The 24,461-nt window shown below is 37.9% G+C and overlaps 6 protein-coding genes across 11 annotated transcripts; 3 read left to right on the top strand and 3 right to left on the bottom strand.

Annotated features, from left to right (window-relative positions):
• On the top strand, positions 890-2,183 carry LOC18766766 (two-component response regulator ARR22). 4 transcript variants are annotated; one of them, XM_020570763.1, is made up of 4 exons: positions 960-1,122; positions 1,199-1,319; positions 1,407-1,665; positions 1,758-2,146. In XM_020570763.1, exons 2-4 carry the CDS (start codon positions 1,303-1,305, stop codon positions 1,935-1,937), a joined length of 456 nt encoding a protein of 151 aa, XP_020426352.1. In that variant the 5' UTR covers positions 960-1,122; positions 1,199-1,302; the 3' UTR covers positions 1,938-2,146. The 4 variants fall into 4 exon arrangements, with proteins under 4 accessions (XP_020426353.1, XP_020426352.1, XP_007201589.1 ...); XM_020570764.1 differs by lacking the exon at positions 1,199-1,319 and having other exon boundaries at positions 890-1,122; positions 1,758-2,183; XM_007201527.2 differs by having other exon boundaries at positions 960-1,283.
• Positions 2,627-6,766, top strand: LOC18766770 (chaperonin CPN60-2, mitochondrial). The gene is made up of 18 exons (XM_007201642.2): positions 2,627-2,819; positions 2,939-2,963; positions 3,054-3,185; positions 3,367-3,526; positions 3,617-3,792; positions 3,887-3,982; positions 4,132-4,236; positions 4,403-4,489; positions 4,573-4,662; positions 4,769-4,849; positions 4,962-5,030; positions 5,139-5,216; positions 5,322-5,417; positions 5,571-5,670; positions 5,757-5,860; positions 6,016-6,121; positions 6,237-6,315; positions 6,423-6,766. The coding sequence occupies exons 1-18, from the start codon at positions 2,782-2,784 to the stop codon at positions 6,526-6,528; spliced, it is 1,728 nt and encodes a 575-aa protein (XP_007201704.2). The 5' UTR covers positions 2,627-2,781; the 3' UTR covers positions 6,529-6,766.
• On the top strand, positions 10,401-14,747 carry LOC18768438 (transcription factor PIF1). Of its 2 annotated transcripts, XM_007201646.2 has the most exons (9): positions 10,401-10,704; positions 10,795-10,913; positions 10,993-11,800; positions 12,878-12,976; positions 13,085-13,150; positions 13,293-13,358; positions 13,552-13,938; positions 14,029-14,104; positions 14,392-14,747. In XM_007201646.2, exons 2-9 carry the CDS (start codon positions 10,825-10,827, stop codon positions 14,394-14,396), a joined length of 1,596 nt encoding a protein of 531 aa, XP_007201708.1. In that variant the 5' UTR covers positions 10,401-10,704; positions 10,795-10,824; the 3' UTR covers positions 14,397-14,747. The 2 variants fall into 2 exon arrangements, with proteins under 2 accessions (XP_007201708.1, XP_020426324.1); XM_020570735.1 differs by lacking the exon at positions 10,795-10,913.
• LOC18768643 (zinc finger HIT domain-containing protein 3) lies at positions 14,982-17,415 on the bottom strand. 2 transcript variants are annotated; one of them, XM_020570736.1, is made up of 7 exons: positions 17,169-17,415; positions 17,024-17,055; positions 16,872-16,916; positions 16,496-16,582; positions 15,555-15,677; positions 15,395-15,445; positions 14,982-15,265 (listed from the first exon to the last, which is right to left on the bottom strand). In XM_020570736.1, exons 1-6 carry the CDS (start codon positions 17,240-17,242, stop codon positions 15,438-15,440), a joined length of 369 nt encoding a protein of 122 aa, XP_020426325.1. In that variant the 5' UTR covers positions 17,243-17,415; the 3' UTR covers positions 14,982-15,265; positions 15,395-15,437. The 2 variants fall into 2 exon arrangements, with proteins under 2 accessions (XP_020426325.1, XP_007200166.2); XM_007200104.2 differs by having other exon boundaries at positions 15,589-15,677.
• Positions 18,139-21,241, bottom strand: LOC109950645 (26S proteasome regulatory subunit 4 homolog B). Its single transcript, XM_020570311.1, has 6 exons — positions 20,676-21,241; positions 20,008-20,253; positions 19,151-19,320; positions 18,852-19,068; positions 18,610-18,750; positions 18,139-18,464 (listed from the first exon to the last, which is right to left on the bottom strand). Exons 1-6 carry the CDS (start codon positions 21,156-21,158, stop codon positions 18,381-18,383), a joined length of 1,341 nt encoding a protein of 446 aa, XP_020425900.1. The 5' UTR covers positions 21,159-21,241; the 3' UTR covers positions 18,139-18,380.
• LOC18766344 lies at positions 23,527-23,967 on the bottom strand. The gene has a single exon (XM_007200609.2). It carries the CDS (start codon positions 23,965-23,967, stop codon positions 23,527-23,529), a length of 441 nt encoding a protein of 146 aa, XP_007200671.2.

Genomic DNA, 24,461 nt, shown 5'->3' with positions numbered 1-24,461 from the left:
AATCACAATAATTATGAGCATTATGTGTGATCACGGGTAGATCAGTTTTTTTCTTTTTCAGGTGCCTAATTGTTTCTGGCATCAATATGTATATTTAGTCCAATTACAGTGACATATAACCATCACCATTATGTCACATAATGGTCGGGCATAATTGTGTATGTCTTTTTTCAGAGTTGGGTCAGCATGGAATTGAAAAACCTACCACTTTTTAATTTTTTAATTTTTACTCGTAACGTTACTATTTACATGACTTATCATGTGTTCCACTTTCACGTCCAAAACGTTACTGTTAACATGACTCATCACGTGTTACACTTAAACGCTCAAAACGTTACTATTTACAAGACCTATCACGTGTTCCACTTACACTCAATCTGTCTATATGTCATGAATATCGCTCGTAAAACAATTTGTTAGAAAGTAATTAGAAAAACGGGTAAAGCGATAAGTTTTAGATTTTGAGTCTTGTTGTAAGCAAAGAGAATAGATCTTATAAATAAACTGGAACTTAAATAAACAAGATTCTTGATTGCAAAGTTACAATGTCAATGAATTTGGACACTGATTTGGCAGTCGAGAAGCTAATATGATTCCTTAAGAAGTGAACCAAAAAAGGTAATATTTCAAAGTATGGAAGTTGTGTGCCGTGTTGGATAACATGGTATAAGTTTCTTTCTACTTTTAATTTGGGTTATTAAATTGGACCAAAAAAAGAACAAATTTGGAGCTATTAAATGCTGAACTTGGAGGGTGAAAAAAAGAGAGCAAGTAGCCTCAACCTTTTTACCTTTGCTGCTGTCATCCATATTTCAATTTTGCAAAGAAGACCTGAAAGAAGGCAGAGGCGTCTGATTTTTGCATATCAACAATTAAGGAAAAAATCAGCCATTGTTAGATTTTCAGATTCTCAATTAAATCCTAGTGATACTCTGTGTATCCCCACATGGCCACTTTTATCCTTTTTCCTTCTTTTTGTTTTTGTTTTTGTTGTGGAGTATCCTTTTTCCAGTTGCTGCTGCTGCTTTTTATAAGTAGATTGAAATTGCAGCATGGGAAGGAGAGTTAGCAGAAATACCATTCTTAATCTCTTGAAATATCTGCGTTCAGCAGCATCTTAAGGTACCTTCTGACCCTTTTGCTTGAATACTTTAATTCTTTCTCAAGTTTACTGCAATTCAGTTCATCTTTTTGCAAGGGATAACAATTAACCAATGGTTTTCAAGCTCATAATGAGGAAGTAATTTGAATTCTCATGGCTGCAAATTCTCTCACTCATAAGAGTAACCTCTCTGGGACATAATGCTGAAAATATATTGGTTTCTTTTCTCTCTATGTATATACAGATCTCTTTTTTCCTGCCTCAAATTAACACAAGCTTCTCACACTGGCTGTTGTGTATGCAGGAAAAGAAGTTTGTGGGTTCTGAATAAACCAAGAAGGGAAACAATGTTGAAGAACACAAAGGCAGCAACCAAGATAACCGCGCTTGTTGTAGACGATAGCATGATCAACCAAAGAATTCACCACAAACTGTTGGAAAATCTTGGCATAGAAAACCAAGTTGTGGGGAATGGGAAAGAAGCCGTTGATGTCCACTGCTCTGGAAAACACTTTGACCTTATTCTCATGGACATGGACATGCCTATCATGAATGGCATTGAGGTATGAAATTAAGTAAAAATAAAGACACAATTCACAACTGATGTTGCCTGTTAATGTTTCTGAATTTGTTTGTGCTGTCTTTTGAATTATAGGCAACAAGAACACTGCGGGCAATGGGAATTCAGAGCACAATCGCAGGCGTTTCGTCACACTCATCCCTCAGTGAAGACACACAAGAATTTATAGAGGCAGGCTTAGATGACTACCAAGAGAAACCATTAACCCCTGATAAGCTAGTTGCCATCCTCCATAAGGTTAATCTCCATGTCTGAATTTCATGGATTAGTATTAAGACTCAAAACAGACAGGTCAGGTTATCCATGTAATGTAACCCTCTGACCATCAAGTAGCTCTTGAGATGTTGTGGTGGGTGTGATTAATTAACAATTCAAAGCTCCCATCAAAAAATTCATGTAATCAATATGAGAAAGTTTTACCTCCTCTTCCTTGTACTTTCTTACACTTTGTTCCTTTTGGTGTGTTGGTGGAATGGTTTGGCTCCTAATTACTATTATTCCAAGAAAATCTAATTAGTTGTTAGAAAATGGTAAATTACTTCTTGTCAAAATCTTTTGGCACAAAAAAAGTCTGCGATTTGATGAGACAAATGTGATTAAATTTTTTTTTCCCTACCAAATGAGGTTGGTTTTCATGCATAGTGTAGCATTCAGAAAGTCTTTGCATGCATAAAATCTAGGAGAACTACTCATCTAAAAAATAAATGATATATTCTTAAAAAATAAAATAAAAACAAGATCATAAGATTAATAATTTGAACGAAATTATTTATTTCATTGGACTAAAAATTCAGCTTTATTAATATTGGGTTAGAGAATCCGACCCGAGAAAAATATTGGGTCAGAGAAAATTGGTCTACAGAGGGTCCAAATGAAAGCCCACAGTCCAGCATTGTCAACAGAAGGGTCCGTGGCTTTCGGCCTTAGTAAATGGATCTTGCCTTCTCCAAACCCCCCAAAACCCTAAACCCTAACATAAACCAATTCCTTCTAGACTTTTCTGTGCTCCACAATTTATACTCTCCTTCTCTCTGTCTCTTTCTTTTACCTGAGAGCTCGTACTTTCTCATTCTACTTCTCTCTTCTCTGCAAGTTCATCATGTACCGCTTCGCCGGCAGCCTCGCCTCTAAAGCCAGGTACTCGTATCTGGGCTCTTTAAAAATTCAGACTTGTGGCCAAAAGTCACTTTTTTAAAATTGTTTTCTCATCTGGGTCTCTCTCATTTTTCTCATTTTTTATTGATTTGTGGTTGTAGGTTGGCTAGGAACTGTACCCAACAGGTACTTATTCTTCCTTTTCCCTTTTAAAGTTGTGATTTGGTATTGTTTAATTGTGTTTTGATGTGACTTAGTTTTTTTTTTCCTGTACAGATTGGTAGTAGTTTGATTTCGAGAAGGAACTATGCGGCCAAAGATATCAAATTCGGTGTGGAAGCCCGGGCATTGATGCTCAAGGGTGTGGAAGAGCTCGCTGATGCTGTTAAAGTCACAATGGGGCCAAAAGTGAGTGGCTTTGTCATTCTTGATTTATTTGTTATTGATTGATTGCGTGCTATGACTTTGGAACAATGATGTGTATATTGATAGTAATTTTTTGCGTTTAGTTGTCATATGCTTATATTTACATCTTGTTGATGCATTGATGTTGTTTCGAATGGTTGACTTATTGCTTGATTTTCCACAGGGACGCAATGTTGTTCTGGAACAAAGCTTTGGGGCCCCTAAAGTGACAAAGGATGGTGTCACTGTAGCAAAGAGCATTGAGTTCAGAGATAAAGTCAAGAACATTGGTGCTAGTCTTGTAAAGCAGGTCGCAAATGCTACAAATGATGCCGCAGGGGACGGTGAGAGTTCCATACACTATGTAAAAGTGTTTGTAAAACTTTGGGTGATCAGGAAAACAGTGACATGAAGGTTGTTATTTGTGTTTTTAGGTACCACTTGTGCTACAGTCCTCACCCGCGCTATATTTACTGAAGGATGCAAATCAGTGGCAGCTGGAATGAATGCTATGGACCTAAGACGAGGCATTTCAATGGCAGTTGATTCTGTTGTGACAAACTTGAAGAGTAGGGCTCGGATGATCAGCACATCTGAAGAAATAGCTCAGGTCTGGTTTGTTTTAATTTGGGAATTGAGAGAAATAATATGAATGTCTAAATTTTATAATGACGTTTTTTATGAAATCCTTTTTTCCTGAAAAGGTTGGGACCATATCAGCTAATGGAGAGAGAGAAATTGGTGAACTAATCGCTAAGGCTATGGAGAAAGTTGGCAAAGAGGGTGTTATTACCATTGCTGTAAGTTGTTTCCTAAGAATGTTCCTTTGTTTTCAATCATTTTTTGTGAATAGTATCTTATTCTGACATGTGGTGGGGCACAGTAGAGCTTCTCTTCATTCTCTATATGCATCTGATGTGAATTTTGTTTTGCTTTTGAATTGTTTCAGGATGGAAAAACATTGTATAATGAATTGGAGGTTGTTGAAGGAATGAAGCTAGATAGGGGATATATATCCCCTTACTTTATTACCAATCCTAAGAACCAAAAATGTGTAAGCATTTTTGTCATTATTTGTCACTGTTTTATTATAAGCCTATGTTTCATGGTTCTTCAGTTGGAAGGCTTTTTCTTTAAGTTATGTTGGGATTATTTAGTTATCCCACTTTTTTTGAAGCTGCTCCATTGTGATTGATAACTAGATGTTTTAATTTTAACAGGAATTAGAAGATCCACTCGTCTTAATCCACGAGAAGAAAATCTCAAATCTAAATTCGATAGTGAAAATATTAGAGCTGGCATTGAAGGTAAGTGTTTCTCTGAGGGGATTATTGAAATCTGGTGGATATACTTCTCTTATTGCTTTGACTGATTTGTTGTGGGTTCTCAGAAACAAAGACCTCTTTTGATTGTTGCTGAAGATGTGGAAAGTGAAGCACTTGCTACACTCATTATAAACAAGCTTCGTGCTGGAATTAAGGTGATCCTTGTATTTTCTATTATCTACTGACTATGTGTCCACTGTCAAAAATTGTTGATCGACTATTATTTCATTGTTTTGATACGATTCTGTTAATGGAATGAAGGTTTGTGCAATTAAAGCCCCTGGATTTGGAGAAAACAGGAAGGCAAATTTGCAGGACCTAGCCATTCTTACGGGAGGCGAGGTAGTTTCATTCTGTGTTTTCACTTTTCCTTGAAAACTTTAAGCTATTGTGAGACTGACATGTGAACTGCTTTGTTTTCATTTTCCCCCTCTTTTTTTTTCGGGGGTTCTAGGTAATAACTGAAGAGCTTGGTCTGAACCTTGACAAAGTTGGAGTAGAAACACTTGGAACCTGCAAAAGGGTGAGATATATCAAGTGATTTGTTAGCATATGTTCCTAATCTTGGTGACACAATGTCTGCTCTAAATAAGTTGAAATATTTTATGACTTGCATGGTCTGGTATTGTAGGTTACGATATCAAAAGATGACACTGTTATTCTTGATGGGGCTGGTGACAAGAAAGCCATTGAAGAAAGATGTGAACAGGTTTATACTGATTCTTCTTGATTAATCGCTTCCAACAACTAACAACTATTCTGGGTTCCAGTGCATTTGTTAACCAGATATGTGGACTTTGATTGTTTGTGACAGCTGAGATCATCAATTGAATTGAGCACTTCTGATTATGACAAGGAGAAGTTACAAGAGCGGTTGGCAAAGATTTCTGGTGGTGTTGCCGTTTTAAAGGTTGGTTTTCCTTATTGTTTTCTGTCCCTTCTATTCGTCCGGGGTGACAAGTTTAACTTCTGGAACATCTTGCAAGCATATTGCTGTAATTACCATTTGCAATATACTGGTGCCAGCTCTTGAAAACAAGTCTGATTGAGACCTACTTTGTAGATTGGCGGAGCGAGCGAAGCAGAAGTTAGTGAAAAGAAGGACAGAGTAACTGATGCTCTAAATGCCACCAAGGCTGCTGTAGAGGAAGGAATCGTACCTGGTAAGTCGTTTATCCAGAAACATATTTTGTTTGTCTTGTTTGAATTGGTTTATATCTTATAGTAAGCAAGAGCTTCCAATGTACAGGTGGTGGTGCTGCACTGCTATATGCCTCAAAGGAGCTGGACAAGTTGGCAACTGCAAACTTTGACCAGAAGATTGGTGTTCAAATTATTCAGAATGCTCTTAAGGTTTCAATAAAAATCTGTTCTCCTTTATAGTTTCTTCTCATGCTCTTGGGTTCTTTCTGTACTGCAAATAATACAATTTCTTAACTTAGAGGCACAGCTTTATAATTTATTCATCTACATTTTATCTATCTTACCATTTGGTTCCATTCTTATAGATGCCTGTATCCACAATTGCTTCTAATGCTGGAGTTGAGGGGGCAGTTGTTGTTGGCAAACTATTGGAGCAGGACAATCCTGACCTTGGATATGATGCAGCAAAAGGTTGGTCATCTTTCTAACCATTGAACAATCACAGAAAAGGGTGGCTTCAGTTCAGGTGTAGTTCTAGCATTGAAAAAAGTTAGATGAAAACTTATCCTTGCTCTGCTCCTTTCAGGTGAATATGTAGACATGATAAAGGCAGGGATCATTGATCCATTGAAAGTCATCAGAACCGCCTTGGTCGATGCCGCAAGGTAATTCAGAGTTCTTTATAAGACCCTTCTTTTTAAAGTTAATTTCTCTTTCTTTAAGAACTTGCTGCAATTCTTCAAGCAAGCATCTGAAACTTGTCACTTTGCAGCGTGTCCTCGTTAATGACCACGACAGAGGCAGTTGTCGTCGAGCTTCCCAAGGATGAGAAGGAAACCCCTGGAATGGGAGGTGGCATGGGAGGCATGGATTACTAGAAGTTCTATCAACATGTTGGATTCAGTAGAGGCTGCTTACTCAGGCTCACACCTTGCTCGTTTATCCTTATTCAAATTGAGTTCTCCAATTTCTCGCTTTTATACTCTTTTTTTTCTTCAATGGTATTGGAGGCTGAACATGAATGTAATCATAGTGAGAGAGGTTAATTGTGCAGGAACATTTTACACCAGGTGTAGTCTCTGGTGGTATTTATGATTTTGTTGTTCTCACCTTCTATTTTCTTAGTCTGCAGTGAGGGGAAAAAAAAAACTAATCTTGATAATAAAATATATAAAATACTGGGTTAACCCGTGATTTATAAGATTCTGTGCAAAAACTGAAAATAATGGTATTATTAATAATAATAAGATTATTACCGTGTAAATTCTTCTATAAGGCATACATTAAATAAACTGAAAACGTATAGGATAAGGTGATATTGAGGGAGATGTTTTCTCACATACACGCTGTCAATGTGTTGTGGGTTCGAATCTCAGACTACTTAACAGTGCCGTGGGTTCGAATCTCAGGCTACTGAAGTTATGATGCTCTTTGATTGGAATATACCCAGGAGCCAATTAGAATTTGAGAAGAAGCAAAGATTGTTATGTGGTTATGGAGCCACTTCGTGACGGGAGACCACTTCTTGTTAAAGGCAAAGAAGCAAAGTAGTTGGTGAGGAAGGAAGATACGTGGGTCACCCAAGGTGGTACTCAAATGTCGGTGAACTGGCCAACATGGCAATGCTCACTCATTGCCACGTCTGCACGCCTTACGAAGAAGATTCCTCTACAATCTCCATATATATATGCTTCTATTTCGCTCCTGTATTCGATCCTAACAATATATATTTAGGGCCCGTATTGAGGAGAGCCGAATGAAGGAAATACATAGGGTCCTTTCTTTGTTGGCCTAAAAAATCCCACTTATTAGAACCAATAATTTGGACTAAATCCTTCACATAAATATTAGACGACTAACTAGGTAAAGGACTCAAGATCGATTTTCATGATTTTCAAGAACGGTATATATTTGTAATGAGTTGTAATAAAAGCGGCCTTCAATTATTATAATAATAAAAAATATAAGTAATAGTCTAAATTAAAGAGTGGGTTTCTCACACACAATACTAATGTGTTATGAGAGTTTTAAACTCAGATCTCTAGCTTATAAGTCAAGACTATTTTTCAGAATTATACTCGTTGACAAAAATACACAAGAAGAAAAAACTGATAATTCGAAATAAATAAAAAATATGTATGGAATTGCATGATAATAATTAATCTGATTGACATAAATTTCTGAGCCAGTGCTGAAAGGAATTTATATAGGGTAATACTAATAGGTAAGCAGTGACATCGTTGTGTTAAAAATTGAATGGTGCCAAAGACGACTTGTCGTGTAGCCCTCCTCCTACTTAATATTAGCTACTAGTTATGATGGGAAAAGAATCCTTATGATATGCTGCCAGCAGCACATGGGATGCTATGGTAGGCCTCTATTTTAATATTTATTTTATATAATTATAGCTGACTAATTCGAAAAATGTTGCAGGTTTTTGGACTCTTTTAGTAAGGTCTGATGTTACCTGCCAATGGAACAAGACATAAGGATGTAATTTCGTCTTATACTTTTCCAATTCATATGTGCAGTACTACTACTAGTGATCACAATTAGGGTGTGTATGGTCTGATTTAGTTCGGTTTAGGTTTTAAATTAAACACCGACAAGGGTGGAGCCATTTAAAATTATAGCCCACCTTTTTTAAAATTCATGGCTTCAATCATACCGAATCAATGAATCATCACGGATTTAATTTGATTCATGAGAGAGAAAGAGAGAGAGACAATGCATATGAGAAAACAGTAGAATGATGTTCCTATTCCATGTCCATTAATTTATACCCAACAGCTTCGTTCCATCACAAGTTGGTCTTATTTTAAACAAGTTCGACAACCAAATCCCTAAATTAGGTTACTGATAACACAACTCCAATTGTTTTCTTCGGGCCCACGCCATTAACCTAAATCCTCGTGTATTATTCTTTTTAATCAATACAGTTTGACGATTGCCATGCATGCATGCAGGCATGTAACATGATTACATGGCATGACATGGGCAATGGAAATTAAAGTCCACGTGTCAAATATTTAAGTATGGCTTTGTTGGTCTAAGATTCTGTTAGAGAGGAGAGGAAGCCGCTAATGAATTAAAGTTTAAACTTGGCGACGGTTTACCGTTAATTGTCATTTTCCAAATAAAGCAATCCCACTCACGCCTAATCATGCTATATAATATTTCTATAGATATTTTGTGATGGGAAACCTTGCAATCTTTTAATTATTTTTAATTAGAATTAGGATGGTGATGCGTGCAGACTGCGACAAATATAATCTGGAATTAATAGTGAGATGATAGAAGATTAAATTTAGAGGAAGAAAGTACACATAGATGGTTCTGATTGGGGAGCATGGAGTAGTAGGGAATAAATACCTACAATTACTCGCATCAGAGCATGAATTTATTACTGACGTTATATTGTGTTCTTAAGCAATGAAATATATTTTTGCACGCTAAAATTCTGCCAAGATTTCACCAAGAAAACTAACTTAGCATCATAACGAGTTGATTGGGATGTTTGACTAAGCAATTCAGGGCATGTTTGATATTTAACTTGAATTCAACATTTTAAACTCAAAAACATAATTTGAGTCCAAAACAAAAAAAACCTGTTTAGTCGCCCTATTTTAAAAACTCGAACACAAGAACAACTAAAAAACACCCCAATTATTAAAAACAAAAAATATTTGTTTTTTCAGTTTTTTTTAACAACCCACAAGTTTTCAAATTTTTAAAATTTGAAAATATTTTTCAAGTTGCATACTAAAAAAATTTTTGAATCTTAAAAATAGATTTAAGAACTCTTTAATCAAAGTTTTTAAATTTTCTATTTAAATAAGATACCTAACGTGCCCTAAGTAATGATCCGTCAATAATATAAGACAAAGCAAACATACATAAGTTACATAACCCACATTTCAGGTAAAATGAACAAAAAAGTCAAGGGTGAATGAATTTCAGTTGGAAAAAATAATGATTATCGATTCAATTTTGCATCTCGAAACCCTGTCCAAACAAAGAAAGAAGCACGAGTTAGATTCTCCATCATAATCTAAAGCATGGTCCTAATCAAAAATTAGTACGCAGATGAAATAATTAAAACCGTACGTCATCCGTTTTGTTCATTTATTAATTTCCATACGTCAAAAAAACAAGAGAGAGAGAGAGAGAGAAAAGAACAGAAAAGGACAGACCGCAAGTGGGATGGTGTGTGCCAGAAGATGCAGTCTTTTTCTTATGAACCAAAAATTGAAGTGGCAGTTAACAACGGACGGTTGTAATTAGTCATTTTCAGCTTAACAAAAAGCTAAAACCTTTGAGAAGTCGAGGTTATGCCAGCTGACTATGGAAGTGATGTTGTCTTCTTGCACACAAGTTCGAGTTTCTCTGATTTAAATTATATCGTTTATGTAAATAAATAAAAATCATAATAACTTAAGTTTGTAATAAATATGAATTAGATCAGTTGTCTACGATAATATGTACGCCTCATTGGATTTGATCCCTTTTGTTTCTACAAACAAAAAAACAAAAACCCGAGTTTGCGTTTGCGTTTAACTGCTTGCTTTATATTATAAAACATTAACATATAACATAACATAAGAGAGAGTTATGGCGAAAATGAAAAAAGAAATGGGGCTCATCGCTTGGGAAAACACAGAGTCTTGCATAGCGTCAAAATTTCATTTCGTCTCTTTCCTGGCTATTATTATTATTATTATTATTATTATTATTCGGAGAGAGAGAGAGAGAGAGAGAGAGAGAGAGAGAGAGAGAGAGAGGACCTTATCTTTGTGGAAGTAGCTAGCTAGTTGTGTTAGTGTTAGGCTGCTTAGCCCCGCGACACACTGAGACAGAGACCCCCCCAACACCAAATCTTCTCTTAGATTTCGCTCCATTAATTTCCCAATCACCACCCATCTGCGTTTTCCACAGTTGGAAATTCCCAGCCACCCAATTATTCCATCAAAGTACTTCCTCAATCTCTGCATCTCTGGTCGGTCCAGATATGGGGAAGAAGAAGTACTTCCTCTTCCTTTGTATAATTTGAATCCGTAAGCAGCTTCATCTTCATCCCCTTTTTATAGTAATTTTTGTTTTTCTTGTTAAATTTGGTTCCAAGTTTAATTTTTGATTGGGTTCAGGACTAATTTAGTGATTCAATAAAAGAAAAGATGAATCGGTGCGTCCCCGATTTTGAAATGGAGGATGATTATTCAATTCCCACTTCCTCTGCCCCGAACCGCCTCAGAAAATCATCCCTGTAAAAATTTATCTTATTTTTCAATTTTTTTCAAATTTATTAATCGCAATTTATTTATGACATACATGACATGTTGCAGGCCAGATGATGAGATCATGGAGCTGCTATGGCAAAATGGTCAAGTTGTGATGCAGAGCCAGAACCAAAGGCCTTCGCCTAACAACAAAAAGTCGTCACAGGCCCCATCCAAATACGCCGCCGTCTTGCCCGAAGACAGAGACATCCCCAGACCCCAACCCCATCCCACACCTCAAAACCACCAGCTGTTTATGCACGAAGACGAAATGGCTTCTTGGCTTCAGTACCCTCTCGTCGACGACCCCTTTTGCGCCGACCTCCTCTACCCCGATTCCTCCACCGTTCATCAAACCAACACCAACACCGCCGCCGCCGCCGAACTCCGGCCTAATCCTATTTCTGCACCGCCGTCCAAGCCGCCGATTCATCCGCCGAGGAGGACCGAGCTCCAGAACTTTCTCCCCTTCGCCAAGACCAACAACAACACGGCTAGGGTTTCGGAAACGGCACCGTCCAGCTCCAAGAGCGTGGTGAGGGAGTCGACGACGGTGGTGGACTCCTGCGATACTCCGCTGGTGGGCCACAGCTCTAGGGCTTTGGATTCCGGGCTCGACGGCGGCGGCGGCGGCGGCGGAGTGACTGCCGGTGCTGCGACGTCGTTTGCTACTGTCGCTACTGCTAATGCTGCGACGTCGTTTACTGGGAAAGAGATTATGACGTGTGAGATGTCGCTGACTTCGTCGCCCGGCGGCTCCAGTGCGAGTGCCAGCGTGAGCGCCGAGCCGATATCGTCTCAGAAGCCGCGGGCGGGCGAGGATCGGAAGCGGAAAGGGAGAGAAGCCGAGGACGACGGCGAGTTTCAGAGCGAGGTGAGTGAGTGAGTCTGAGTCAGCACAAATTTGTTTTTTTACTAATTAGTGATGATAACGATAACATTTTCTGTGAGAATTGAAATTAACTAGTTTCCAGAAATGGAAAATAAATAAATAAATAAATAAAATCCATTCTTCTCTTTCCCAAGGTGTTGTTTGTTGCCTGGTCTCGGCTAACGTGCGCAGGTGGAGGGGGGTAACGTCGGTAATCGTGCGCACTGCGTCCCCCAGTGCCCTAGGCTATAACCCTATAGAAACTCTACATCCAATATGTGCCTTAGTGTTTTTTGGGCCCCGTCACTTCAGTTGTGCGCCGTACACGTGGCAGTTCTGGGCTTATGATTAAAGTTTCGCACGTGTACAGTACAGTAGGAAGGAGGAGCATAAATTTTTCTGACAATAAAATTGAATGGAAGATGATTGGTAGATGGTGTAGGTGGCAGCGAATTTCTAGTGCAACTGCATATACCCTCCGAAAATGATTTATTAATCATCATGGGCTACACGTGGCTTTTCACAGGACTTGTTTGTTTCTCCGTCCCATATTAGCCTTCCTTCTGATAAAAATAAAATAAAATAAAATAAAGTAGCCTTCCCTCATTATCTGGAAACTTTATTTATTTATTTGGTAAATTATCTGGAAATATACTATTGATGTGGGATTATTTATTATTTATTTATATTCAACAAGAAAAATGATAGTTCTATTACTTTTGATAGGGCCTTGGAAATGGGGTTTTTATTTATTTATCAGGATTCAAAATCAGTTCATGGTAGTGTAAGACAGTAGAAAGAGTAGCCAAATTGGTACTTGGTGTGTATGCATGCATTGACAGAAAATATGTTTAATTGGTTTTGTTTGGTTAGATATGTTGATGCCTTTGTTAATTGTGAAACCATTACAAAAATGTAAAGATGTTAAGTTTATAATGCCATGTATAATTCAGTTGGTGGGATTGGTCAGGGCATTCATGTTTGTATTGTACCTTTCAGATGATGATATTTCCTATACTCATTGCAATTTACTATTGGATATTTGAAGTAATTGTTCTTTTCTCTGATGATTTTAAACAGGATGTTGAGTTTGAATCTGCCAACGGAAAAAAACAAGCTCGAGGATCAACGTCTACAAAGAGATCCCGTGCTGCCGAGGTCCACAATCTCTCCGAGAGGGTCTGTACTTTAGCTTGAACTATAGCTTCGCTGATAAAGCAAGTTGTTCACCTTCCTTAGGTGACGTTATTTCTCTTGAAAATGGCTAAGGATTGAATCTATGTGCAGAGACGTCGAGATAGGATAAATGAAAAGATGAAGGCTTTACAAGAACTAATACCTCGTTGCAACAAGGTTTTCATACTAATTAAATCTTTTATGGAATTTCACAAGCATTTTGAATTGCTTTCTCCATTAGATCCAAATGCGGTTTCTTTTTTCACATTCTAAAAATACTTTTTTTTTTTTTTTTTTTTTGTGTATTCTGTATCATCAGTCAGACAAAGCGTCAATGCTGGATGAAGCAATTGAGTACTTGAAATCACTTCAGTTACAAGTACAGGTATGCTCTTGTCTCGTTTTCCACTGCTATATATAATCTCAAGCTGAAGACAGTGGTAAATTAATGGAGAATCAATCTTTTGTCACTCTAACTGTGAAAAATATCCGAGAAAGAAATAGTGAGAAGAGAAAAGATCAATAACGAGTTCATGCATTATTTATGATACCAATTAGATTGTAACCAATTTCTGCAGATGATGTCCATGGGATGCGGCATGGTACCTATGATGTTTCCTGGTGTTCAGCAGTATATGCCGATGGGGATGGGTATGGGAATGGGAATGGGCATAGGAATGGAAATGGCAGGCATGACCCGGCCTATGATGCCATTTCCGAATGTGCTAGCTGGTTCATCCATGCCAACAGCAGCTGCACATTTGGGACCTAGGTTCCCTGTGCCACCATTTCATATGCAGCCTATTCCTGCAAATGATCCTGCCAGAGTTCAAGCAACAAATCAGTCAGATCAAATGCTAAACGCGCTTGCTGCTCAAAATCCGAACCAATCACGTATGCCAAATTTTGCAGATCCTTATCAGCAGTTTTTCAATCCCCAGCAGATGCAGTTGCCACTACAGCAGGTATGGTCTTGGTTCTAACATAAAATTATTACGTACAAATTTTTCTTCACATAAAATTACCTGTATTCATGGCTCCATTTCCTGTTACAGAATCAAGCAATGGCCCAGCCTAGTAGCAAGCCAAGTTCCAGTAAGGGACTTGAAACTCACGAAAACCCTCAATCAGGTAAAAATACTTTTTAGCTTGTGTTTTACTTTGTGTAATTTTCAAGATTAGTTCGGTTCTCCCCTTGACCCCAGTGAATTCTTACAATCTTACAAAAGTAAATACTTTCATCATTAAATTTACCTGATAATTTGTTAAAGACATATGACCCATCAGTAGGTAGAGTCAACTGTCCACTGCCATTAGAATGGTAGTGCATTGTGGTTTTAATGTCGTTCTAAATTATCGAGGGTTGTAATCGTATGGAAAGTGGAAGAACTGATGGTGAAACTTTTTGTGCATTGCAGGTTGAAGTTGGAAGTGGATGGATAACAGAAGGCTCTTTGCCTGCTAAGTTTTGTAGTCTAAGCTCTGAGAGTAGTTTTTTTTCTCCTTTTTGAGTTCTTGTGAGGCTAAAATGCCATATAACAAAGCTAACATGTAATTATTACAACCCCATAGCAATATATTTACCATTTTCCTATTTGGATTTTGTCGCTCTCAGAAGCTGTGAAGGGTATCAAGTTCACAATGAGTGATCATAAAGTTCATGGGACCTGATCTAAAGATGGAAGATGCTGATAGATCCTTCTGGTATCGTTTTCTGCTTTCATGTGATTTGCAAAAGCAGCCCAAGATAAAAATAAAGGTGTCTGCCCATCAATTCATTTCTTGAGTTGTCTTTTTCTTGGTGAAGAAGATATGATCAAAATCCCCCATAACACTGGAGGACAACCTATATAAGTCGAAGGCAAAAGTCTACCTCGGACAACTTTGTGCTCAATATCTGGCAAAGGCATATTGATCACATCCTCCACCAAAGATGCGAGAATATCTTTAACCAGAAATCCTATTTTCTTTGCTTTATTTTACTGGTTAACCATCAAAGAGTAAAAGATGCCCGCAGGAAACTCGAGAGACATTTATATTCTAACTATAAATTGTTTGACGAGATTTTCTTCAACTTACATCAGCCATTGCACATTAAAATTTCCATAGTTCAAACCTGGAACCCGATTACAAAATTCCTGACCATGTCCAAGATGGAAGCACAACATTCTTAATGCGTTTCGTGAAGGTTGAAGATGTCTCGATAGTGGAGAGCTTTAAAATCAGATTTCTTCCCTGTGTAAATTGTCCTTCACGAAGTGCTTGTAGTTATGAGCCAAGGGTAGACAGGATCTGAAGACAGAAATCCAAACAGTATTTAGAGCTCAGGCTTTTATTCAAGTGAACCGATGATGATCATATGGCAACCAAAACAATTTATAGCAGAGAGTATTCTCTAATAGTAGTAACAGAGGGCATCACCTTGTCCGTAAATATCCGAAACACATCCACACCCATAGCTTTCTCAAGTTCCTGATGATAGTATAGAACACGATTACCAAACATTATTCTCCATTTTAGTCAAGACAGTTTGATTTGAGAGTATCATGCCTAAATGAAAAACATTTGATAAAGGAAATACTTTGGTCTTGATTGAAGTAAATGTCCCCACTCACTTTCTCTGCATCTGGTGAACAATCTATATTTAGAATGAGCTTCTGAAGGTTTTCATCTTTCAAAGCACTGCAAATTTCACTGGAAGAAGCTACAAAAGGGAAAAAAAACGAGGGTGGATAATCAGGGGGAGCAATCATAACATTTGCAGATTGAAAACTGTTATGTTCTTATTAGTTGCCTAGTCCAACAATTTCCTTCAACCAGAGATTCTAAGCGGGATAATTACCATCAAACATGTAGATGTGGGACAGTTCTCTGGAGTCAAACCGTGCGGCAAAACAGCTTTGGATTATGTAGATAAATTGTTGCCTAATCTAGCCTACTGAACATATAGATTCCCTAAAAAGACCAGCAGTTAACATAATTGGAACCATCGTAAATTACTATAAGTCACCACATTGGGGATTACCTCAAATGCTCAAAGGAGCCTTCTAAGAGTTTCGGGGAACGATGATGGCCAGATGATGGCCAAATGATGGAAAGAAACAAGAAAAGTTTACAAGAAACGATAACACGGTGAAAAAGGTTCAGAATAACCAACACAATAAACCTTGGCTTGTCTTCTGTTACAGCCTACTTGCAGAAACCTCCTTAGTTCTAACAGGTTTGGTTATCCTCGTTTTGGTTTCAACCAATAAAATAACCTCTTTTTGGCTTCAGCCTAGATGACAACAGCCTCTTTCATTCTCTCGTTTTACCTTAAGGGCGTCAGATTAAATCTGGCATGAACATCATTTATACTTCTAATTATTTTGGAACCTAGGTCTTAGTATGCCCCATAAAAGGGTCAATGTTTTCCGAAAGGTGAAGGGATAACCCTCCACTTTCAAAGTTCCCCAACGGCCATCTTGTGTAGCTACGTTAAAAACTCTAATGCATTTCCAAGCTTAGTTATAAAATCCTTACCTACAGCCTCTAGTTGCAGCCTTTGCAGCACTTCACTCGGTTCCTCAACAGTTAATGGCCTATCTACCCGTGATTCCGGACCTGTGGCTGGAGAATAAGAAATCAACAACACTAGAATTCTCAGAATCCTCAGAGAGGACAAATGTCTCATGAAAATATCCCAAAAGGCAATGCAACATGAAGAAAATATAATCAACAACACAAACATAACAAAATTTCCTTTTAATAAGCTGTGTGTTTATTGAGGTAGGATCACAGACATAAATTGAATCCCATACAATACTTTCTCTAATACGTATCAACAAAAAACTACAAATTAGCATTTAGGCATATGAAAGCAGATTAATTTAATGAAATTAGAGTGCCAGATTCTTACTTGGTGAATTTTCCAAGGAAGACACTGGCAAAGCACATGGGTTTTCTGCAAAATTCGTATATAAGCTCAAATTAGTCCCAGATTAACAACAGAATAAGCAATTAACTAGCTTTTGAAATTCATAATTAATGATAATAACTAATACGCCCCACCCTTGTGTTTCTTGAAACAGGCTACAGAACAACTGCAAGCAAAAGAATTTTATCTTTTTCGTTAACGAATCAGATACCAGCAAGAATCAAAAGGGTTTTCAAAATAGATAAAACTGAGGATATTGGTGAGCTGCGATGAGCTTACTAAGGCGCAAGGCATGAAGGGCACTTGTACTTGGATTGTGCTTCGTTGCAGACTTGGCACAGTCGAGGACCCATTTGGACACTCAGTCCCGCTTCTAAAAGCTTTCGAGGATTGAGACGGAAAGTTTTCAAGAAAAGATTTTCCAGGAAAACGAACAGAAGCTAAGGGGATGAATGAAAGCCCACGCACCGTTTTGTTTGTAAAGGTATTTTTTTTTAATTTTTGGCTACGAAAATTAAATTAAATGGTTTACAAAGGAAAGAATATCAAAGAACGAATTATGACATTTGAGTAAGCCCTAAAAACTTCAACTTTAAATTATTCCCTGAAAAAAGTTCAATTTTCTTTGTAGTTAACTTCTTTCATTAAATTGGAAGGGTTCAAGACTAATCCTGATTTATTTTCCCACTTCAAATTTATAGAGAAAATAAAACATTGGAAGCAAGATAATGCATGAAATTATAAATTCTCTTAGTTATCAAGATTTTCCCTAAATTTCATTAATTTCATTATAGGGTGTTCTATAAATAAAGGAAAATAATTGCCTCCTATCTTGGAAGTAGGGGCTCCTACTTTCCTGTCAATCACAGATTGACATGTGTAGAGATTTTTCTTTTGGTAATTTTGATGAATTATTTCTACACGTGTCAATTTGTATGAAGCATGAATGCCTCCTTTCACAAAAGCAGTGTCCATAAATAAAACACAATGTCAAGTTATTACGATTAATTTTTCTTTTCTTTTTCCCAATTTTCTGAATTGTCGTCCCTCTTTTGGAGAATTTAGTTGCTTGAATGAATCCAAGAACGTAAAATTCACTCAGTAAACGCGTTGACAAGCACACAAAGGCTAACGTAATGAGTTTCCAAATCGCGCGGCAACCCAAGCTTAAACACATCCCACATTTTCTTTAAGCAGATTTGATATTTTGTGCAATTTTTCACAGGCATCATCAAGAGACACGTCCAGCTTTGAAATGAAGCATATGGATAAACGTAAATAATCGGAGTTTCCTTAGTTGGTTTCCTAAGGGAAGGCACTCATGATTCTATAGTTGAAGTATTACAACCACCATCTTTCAATTAAGGATGCTAATCATTACTTAATATTGAATCCAACCAAAACACAAGAAACTTGAAATAGAATTTAAGTTGTAATACAGAACACAAACAGAACGGCTGTGTCTTCAAAAGTACATGCGGGGTGATTTCATCACATATATAGCCCTTCTGGAACCCCTTCTTTCTTCTTGAACATCACCTTTTCCTTTGCCTTCTTGAAGTCTATATGTGTCACCTGATGCACACAATTTAAATGTAACACCCACGTTAATTACAATGATTAAGCAACCAGTTGAATCAAACACAGTAAGAAAAGATAAACAAATTTCAGAGATTCGAGATGGGGAACGGAGGTTGGAAGATCAAAGTGTCTTTCTCACCTTCATACGGCGCTCTCTTAAAGCAAGCAAACCAGCTTCAGTACATATTGCCTTTATATCAGCCCCAGAGAACTCATCCTTAGTCATAACAAATTCTTCTAAGTTGACATCATCAGCCAATGTCATCCTTGATGTGTGAATCTGCAATCAATAGATCCAATCATCGTTAGTCACAACCATAAAAACTTAGCACGTTTAACGTTGAGTTTGTTTCTTTCTTATAAACAGTCGTGTCAATTTACCTGGAAGATGCGCCTCCTTGTTTTGATATCAGGAAGAGGGAATTCAATCTTCCTATCTATTCGGCCAGGGCGAAGCAAGGCTGGGTCAAGACTCTCAATTCTATTTGTTGCCAATATCACCTTGACATCTCCTCTTGAATCAAAACCATCTAACTGGTTCAGTAACTCCAACATGGTCCTCTGAATTTCACGTTCACCACCTGAATGGGCATCATACCTGCAGACAAAAGATCATCAGGAACATTTGATTAACAGTAATTTACAATCTTTTCATCAATGTTCAGGGGCTTGCAGCTCACCTCTTTGTACCAACAGCATCAATTTCATCGATGAAGACAATGGAGGGTGAGAGGTCATCAGCAACCCTAAAGAGTTCCCTCACTAATTTTGGACCATCTCCCAAGTACTTCTGAATCAACTCACTACCAACAACACGTAAGAAAGTTGCAGATGTTGAGTTTGCCACTGCCTGAAAAAAGTGAAAATAAGCTTACAAGCTGAGAAGATAATTTGACAAGAAGAGTGCAGATACAACAAATATGCCATAAGCAAACATCATTGAAAGGAACTCTGTGGGGCACTCATAATTTTCGTAACTGTGACAGTAAAACTTTGAAACTAGACAGGTCCTTGCAACAAATTTTGTTGGTGCCCGCTCTGACCCAAACGTCTATTGTGAGTATGCTATCGGTGGGTGCATGAGATAGAGGTGCACCCACAAACATACAAACAAACAGGAAAACTAGCAAAAGCAATTGCTACTGGTGTCAGCATTGCAAAATACACAAAAATGGCGACAGAAATAGAGAGCAAACTATAAAATCACAGAATGTGAATAGATGCAGCAACCTGTAGGAAGGAAAATATCAGTTTGATGATATTTGACACCCAACTAATGACAAAAGCATCCCTATGGCATGTTGCATACAGAATATGATACAAATTGGAAAACAACATGGGAAACATCAGAAATCTTGCAACTTAGTTAAAACAGTGAAGCAGGTGACACACCCTAATTTTTTTGTAACATGTGCAAGTGGGGAGGATATTCTAGTGAACAAGACAAAACAAGGATACAAAAAGAACAAATAAATACAAGCAAAAGGTGAATTGGCATGCTGTGGCCAAGTGGAAAAATAAAAAATTGGATCCACACCTTTGCAAGCAAGGTCTTGCCAGTTCCAGGCTCTCCATACAATATGACTCCCTTAGGAGGCCTGATACCAATGTCTTCATATAGTTCAGGATGCGTCAGTGGGAGCTCAACTGCTTCTTTAATCTCCTGTATTTGGGCATCTAATCCACCGATGTCAGCATAAGACTCCAGTGGAGCTTTCTCAACTTTCATGACAGACACCATTGGATCAACTTCATCTTGAAGAAGCCCGACAACAGAAAGCACCTGACAAGGAACAACATTTAACACACTACCAATCAAAACCCACACAAATAGATGAATCAAAAAACAACAGCTGAAGTTATACCAACAGCAAACAAATATAGTTTGGTTTATAAACACGGGTAGAACCATAAATGTAGCTATTTCATATAGACCAGATGACCGCTTAACAGTAAATGACTAAGTATCATCTTTAGCAGCCGAATGGAGACTGTCTATGCAACTAAGTATCACAGTCTGATTAGGTTTCGAGTGCAACAAAATCACAAACTAAATTGCCCACATTTCCCTAACCATTTATCAGAAACCCAAACAAGCTAAATTCCAATTTCCAATCAACAAAAGCTAAAATTAACAAAACTAGCATCAACAACCAAATAACGACAGCCCAATCAAAAACCCTAAAAACCCAATACCCCAATTACCTTATTATGCATCAAAATGGCACAACCAGGCTCGAGCTGGTCCTTATCTACAAAGGATAAAATCCCAACATAGTACTCAGGCCCAACCGAAGACGAAACAATCGCATGGTTCTCGTCAATTAGCTCCTCCAGATTCCCAACGCTCATCGGCGAGCCTCGGAGATCGTCGACCTTAGATCTATCCTCCTCGGCTTTCTCTTCCTGCGGCTTGAGCCGCTCCTGGTTCGTCACGAACTCTTCCTCCATAAGCAGATAGTCCTTGATTCTATCCAGCTTCAGCAGCCGAAGCTTGCACTTGGTCAGCGGCGTCACGGTCGGAAGCCGAGCCGCAGCCTCCGGACCCTTCTGCTTGCGCTGCTTTCGACCGACTCGTGCCGGCGGAGCCGCCGGCTCGAACTTCTTCTCCTTCTTATCGTTCCCGTCGGGCTTTCGGTCGCCCGGTAGGCCTTGCCGGTTCAACCCGCCCGGAGTTCCCTGACCCATTTCTTGGTTTTGAGAGAGAGAGAGTGTGAAAGTTTTGAAGGGTGCGAAGTTGTCTTTAGAAACAAGTCACTGAATCTGTGTATGCGATGCGGCTATATATTATAGAGAATAGGCTGTGTTTCTATTCGGGATTTTAATTGGGCCTTCACAATTAAAATAAGATTATTGAGGCCCAATATAGGCCTCTTAATTAGGTATCTATCCAAATTCAATTTGAGTTTTAAGTGAGCCCAAGGTGCGTACGCCTAAGATCGCCTAGTTGTTTTGTGAGTTCCTTTGGGTCTACATTAACCACGTGTCCAATAATAGTTCTGCAATTGATCGGGTGACTATTAAGGACCCTTTATTATAATTGTTAGTCATCTTTTGCTTGCTTCTTCGTCTTAAAGTTGGCTTTGGAGCTAATGAGGTCTTGTCAAGTGGAAAAAAAATCTTAAGACTTACAGATCAGTGATTTTAGGTTCGAACTCTCATTGCACATGTGCGAGAGAAACCTCCATTTCAATTATTAAAAAAAAATTGACTTTCAAAAAGAAAAAATAAATAAAATCGTTTCTTGTCATATTGAATAAAGATCCACAATTTATAAGCATTTAAATTTATTGAATGGGATTATAATAAGAAAGGAGTTATACAATTATTTAGGATCCAATTCTTTTCTCAACTTTCCCATACAGGTGATATAGGGTTGCCCTTTCATTTATCGATCACATGTGAGCCCATACATCGTCTAATTTCAAATTAAACCGTGGAGAAACCAAATTGAAGATAAATATAGCTAGAAATTAAACATGATCAAGTAATGAGAATATGTTTTTTATTATCTATATCATCACCACCTACAAGCAAGATGATCATTTTATACATGATCTATGAAGTTAGGATGATTCCCATCTATGCATGAGATGATATTGTTGGTGGTGACAATCAAGCAAGGACATCCCATCTTCATTTGCTCTCCACATGCAATCTCCATCACCACAAAACTTGAGAAAACCTTCTTCGGCAGAAAAGGCATGGAAACTAGCTTTTCCACCCCTCCACCACGTATCGCAGAAGAAGAGAGTTCTCTTAAAAATGGCAATCCGAAAATGCCAATTGAATTCCTGATTCGCGGGGATATGGTGAAGCCCGAGATCATCGTCCTTGGATTTACAATGAACTTCGAGAGTCTCGTTTTGGAAGCTGTTGACAACATGCACCCGTATCTTGTCGAATAGTGAATCAGTGACTAGTGTTTGGCTCATCAGACAGACTAGAAAGATAAGCAAGAACATGGAAATGTAGGATTGGCATGGTTTGATCTGCATTTTGGTTGCTGCTAATTTGGCTGAATGTTTTTGATTCTCTAGTTTTATATAGTCTTAGGGTATTGGGTGGTCAAAGATGACATATACAAAAAAGAAGAAGGTAGAATTAGCAGGTTGACACGAGTTAAGCCATGCATGCAGCATGTTATAGCCTCTGCATATATATCTACACTTGGAATAGCATGCAATGCATTTACTGCTGAAGATATTATCCAAGACTAACTGATATATGATTAATTTTTTGAATCGAAAAAAATTCAAAATTCAAAAAGAAAAAGTGGGGTTGGATATCTTTGGTTGTTACAATCAAATCGCCTCTGATCTTATACCTAAAGAAAAGGAAGGGATCAAGCTTTTGACAAATGGAGAAGAGGATAATCAGATCATGTTGTTGGGCTTTTCAAATTTGAAGTGATCCTCATCCTCAGTTCTCCCAAACCCCAGTTTATAAATAGCATGACAGCAGGTAACAAAAGGAGGGTCCGAGAATGAAGAAGCCAAAAGACAGCCTACGAGCTAGCTGCTCTGTTGTCTCTTTTCAAATATCCGTGTTGAACTCTTAATCAAAGTCACGGGTGTTTAACCCTCACTTAAATGGGTACTTAATCCTCAATCAAATACTTCGTGTGATAAATCTATCATTGGGTGAGAAACCCACAAATTTTACTTGAATGAGAAATTCATTATTTGATATAAAACCTATAAATTTTTTCACTTGATCATGAATTATTATTTGGATGAAATATATCCATGGATCGTATGGTTGTTAAATCTATTGAAAAAAATACCTTGGTACGAAACCCACAAAGTAAACCATGGTGATTAACCCACCAAAATGAAGGCTCGGGTGTTTCAAATCCATCAAACAACAGTCAATTTATTATAGATTTTTTTTATAAAAAAAAGGCCCATGAGCTATATCTCAAGTGCCATTTAAAAGAAAAAGAAAAAACAGTTCTTACAACCATAAATATAAAGTCCATGGTTTTTTATTTATTCCATAAGTCCTCTTGTACCACAGGCCAATCTGAGCCTCTGACCTTGGTATAAAGACCAATTTAGCTCTCCCAGTCATAATATTTCACATCTTTTAGTCCATGCATGTCATGCAAATATATCCCATCATCCCTAACCTTCCAACTGCAGTCCTGGAAATTACAGAACTTGAGAAACGATTCTTCACAGCTGAAGAAGCGATAGTTGCCGCCATGGCTGGATTTGGAACCCCAACTTAGCTTGCACCAGTATTCGGTCGAGACACATTTGTCATTGTGGAAACCAACAGTGAAACGCTGCCCATTTACAATCCAATGGTCACCAAGATCTCCACCACCAGACTTGCAGCCAACCTTCAAAATGGTGTCATGGCTCAAGTGGTTTCGAATTTCCACATGGTAGTTGCCAGACTGAGGACCAAGACCAACAGTACAGGAATCTTGAGACATGACAAGTGTTGAAATTGCAAGCAAGAAAATGAAGTGGCTAAAGAAGGGTTTCATGGTTTGGGATTTTTCTAGCTCGATAGATGGATTTTCTTATGCTTGAAAATGTGAATATTATAAGCTTCTTTTTTTCATTTTTATAGGCGGGGAGAGAGAGAGAGAGAGAGAGATGGGTTAGAGAATTTATGCCATGATTAATCTGGTCAATTAGGGTGGTAGCATGGTTTAACATGAAATGCTGTTGCAGTAGTAGAAGAAATACTGAAATAGATGGAGTAGGTGAAAGTTGAAATATTGCATTGAGATCAACTCATAGTGAATGCTATTGCAAGCAAGGAAACCGAGTAGCTGAAGAAGGCTCTCGTGACTTTGGGCTATTAACAAGAATAAGAATGATGGAATAAAAGACACAACAAATTGAGCAATGAAAAGAATAAATGAAAAAGCCTTTGGGACTAACTTGGTTGGTGAAGGGGAAGTGGAGAAGAATGATAGGATTAGGAAGGTGACGAATTCATATATCCAATTAATGTACTCAATAGAGGTAACCG

The sequence above is a fragment of the Prunus persica genome, chromosome G8 (genome assembly GCF_000346465.2).
Source record: "Prunus persica cultivar Lovell chromosome G8, Prunus_persica_NCBIv2, whole genome shotgun sequence".
NCBI classification, from domain to species: Eukaryota; Viridiplantae; Streptophyta; class Magnoliopsida; order Rosales; family Rosaceae; genus Prunus; species Prunus persica.
The sequence above is the reverse complement of the archived record's forward strand: the minus strand, read 5'-3'. Positions and strand labels throughout refer to the sequence as shown.

Bases quoted from the DNA above. Each gene is read 5' to 3' on its own strand.
- LOC18766770 (XM_007201642.2), top strand. From the start codon at position 2,782: ATGTACCGCTTCGCCGGCAGCCTCGCCTCTAAAGCCAG. The intron at 4,237-4,402 runs GTAAGCATTTTT...TAATTTTAACAG, and splicing joins ATCCTAAGAACCAAAAATGT to GAATTAGAAGATCCACTCGT. The intron at 5,031-5,138 runs GTGAGATATATC...CTGGTATTGTAG, and splicing joins CACTTGGAACCTGCAAAAGG to GTTACGATATCAAAAGATGA.
- LOC18766766 (XM_020570763.1), top strand. The intron at 1,666-1,757 runs GTATGAAATTAA...TTTGAATTATAG, and splicing joins CTATCATGAATGGCATTGAG to GCAACAAGAACACTGCGGGC.
- LOC18768438 (XM_007201646.2), top strand. From the start codon at position 10,825: ATGAATCGGTGCGTCCCCGATTTTGAAATGGAGGATGATTATTCAATT. The intron at 13,151-13,292 runs GTTTTCATACTA...CTGTATCATCAG, and splicing joins TAATACCTCGTTGCAACAAG to TCAGACAAAGCGTCAATGCT. The intron at 13,359-13,551 runs GTATGCTCTTGT...CAATTTCTGCAG, and splicing joins CACTTCAGTTACAAGTACAG to ATGATGTCCATGGGATGCGG.
- LOC109950645 (XM_020570311.1), bottom strand. From the start codon at position 21,158: ATGGGTCAGGGAACTCCGGGCGGGTTGAACCGGCAAGGCCTACCGGGC. The intron at 19,069-19,150 runs GTGAGCTGCAAG...TTTTGTCTGCAG, and splicing joins GATGCTGTTGGTACAAAGAG to GTATGATGCCCATTCAGGTG. The intron at 18,751-18,851 runs GTAAATTGACAC...TATTGATTGCAG, and splicing joins CAAGGAGGCGCATCTTCCAG to ATTCACACATCAAGGATGAC.
- LOC18768643 (XM_007200104.2), bottom strand. From the start codon at position 17,242: ATGGGTCCTCGACTGTGCCAAGTCTGCAACGAAGCACAATCCAAGTAC. The intron at 16,917-17,023 runs GTGGGGCGTATT...CGAATTTTGCAG, and splicing joins CTGTTTCAAGAAACACAAGG to AAAACCCATGTGCTTTGCCA. The intron at 16,583-16,871 runs GTAAGAATCTGG...CTTATTCTCCAG, and splicing joins TTCCTTGGAAAATTCACCAA to CCACAGGTCCGGAATCACGG.
- LOC18766344 (XM_007200609.2), bottom strand. From the start codon at position 23,967: ATGAAACCCTTCTTTAGCCACTTCATTTTCTTGCTTGCAATTTCAACA.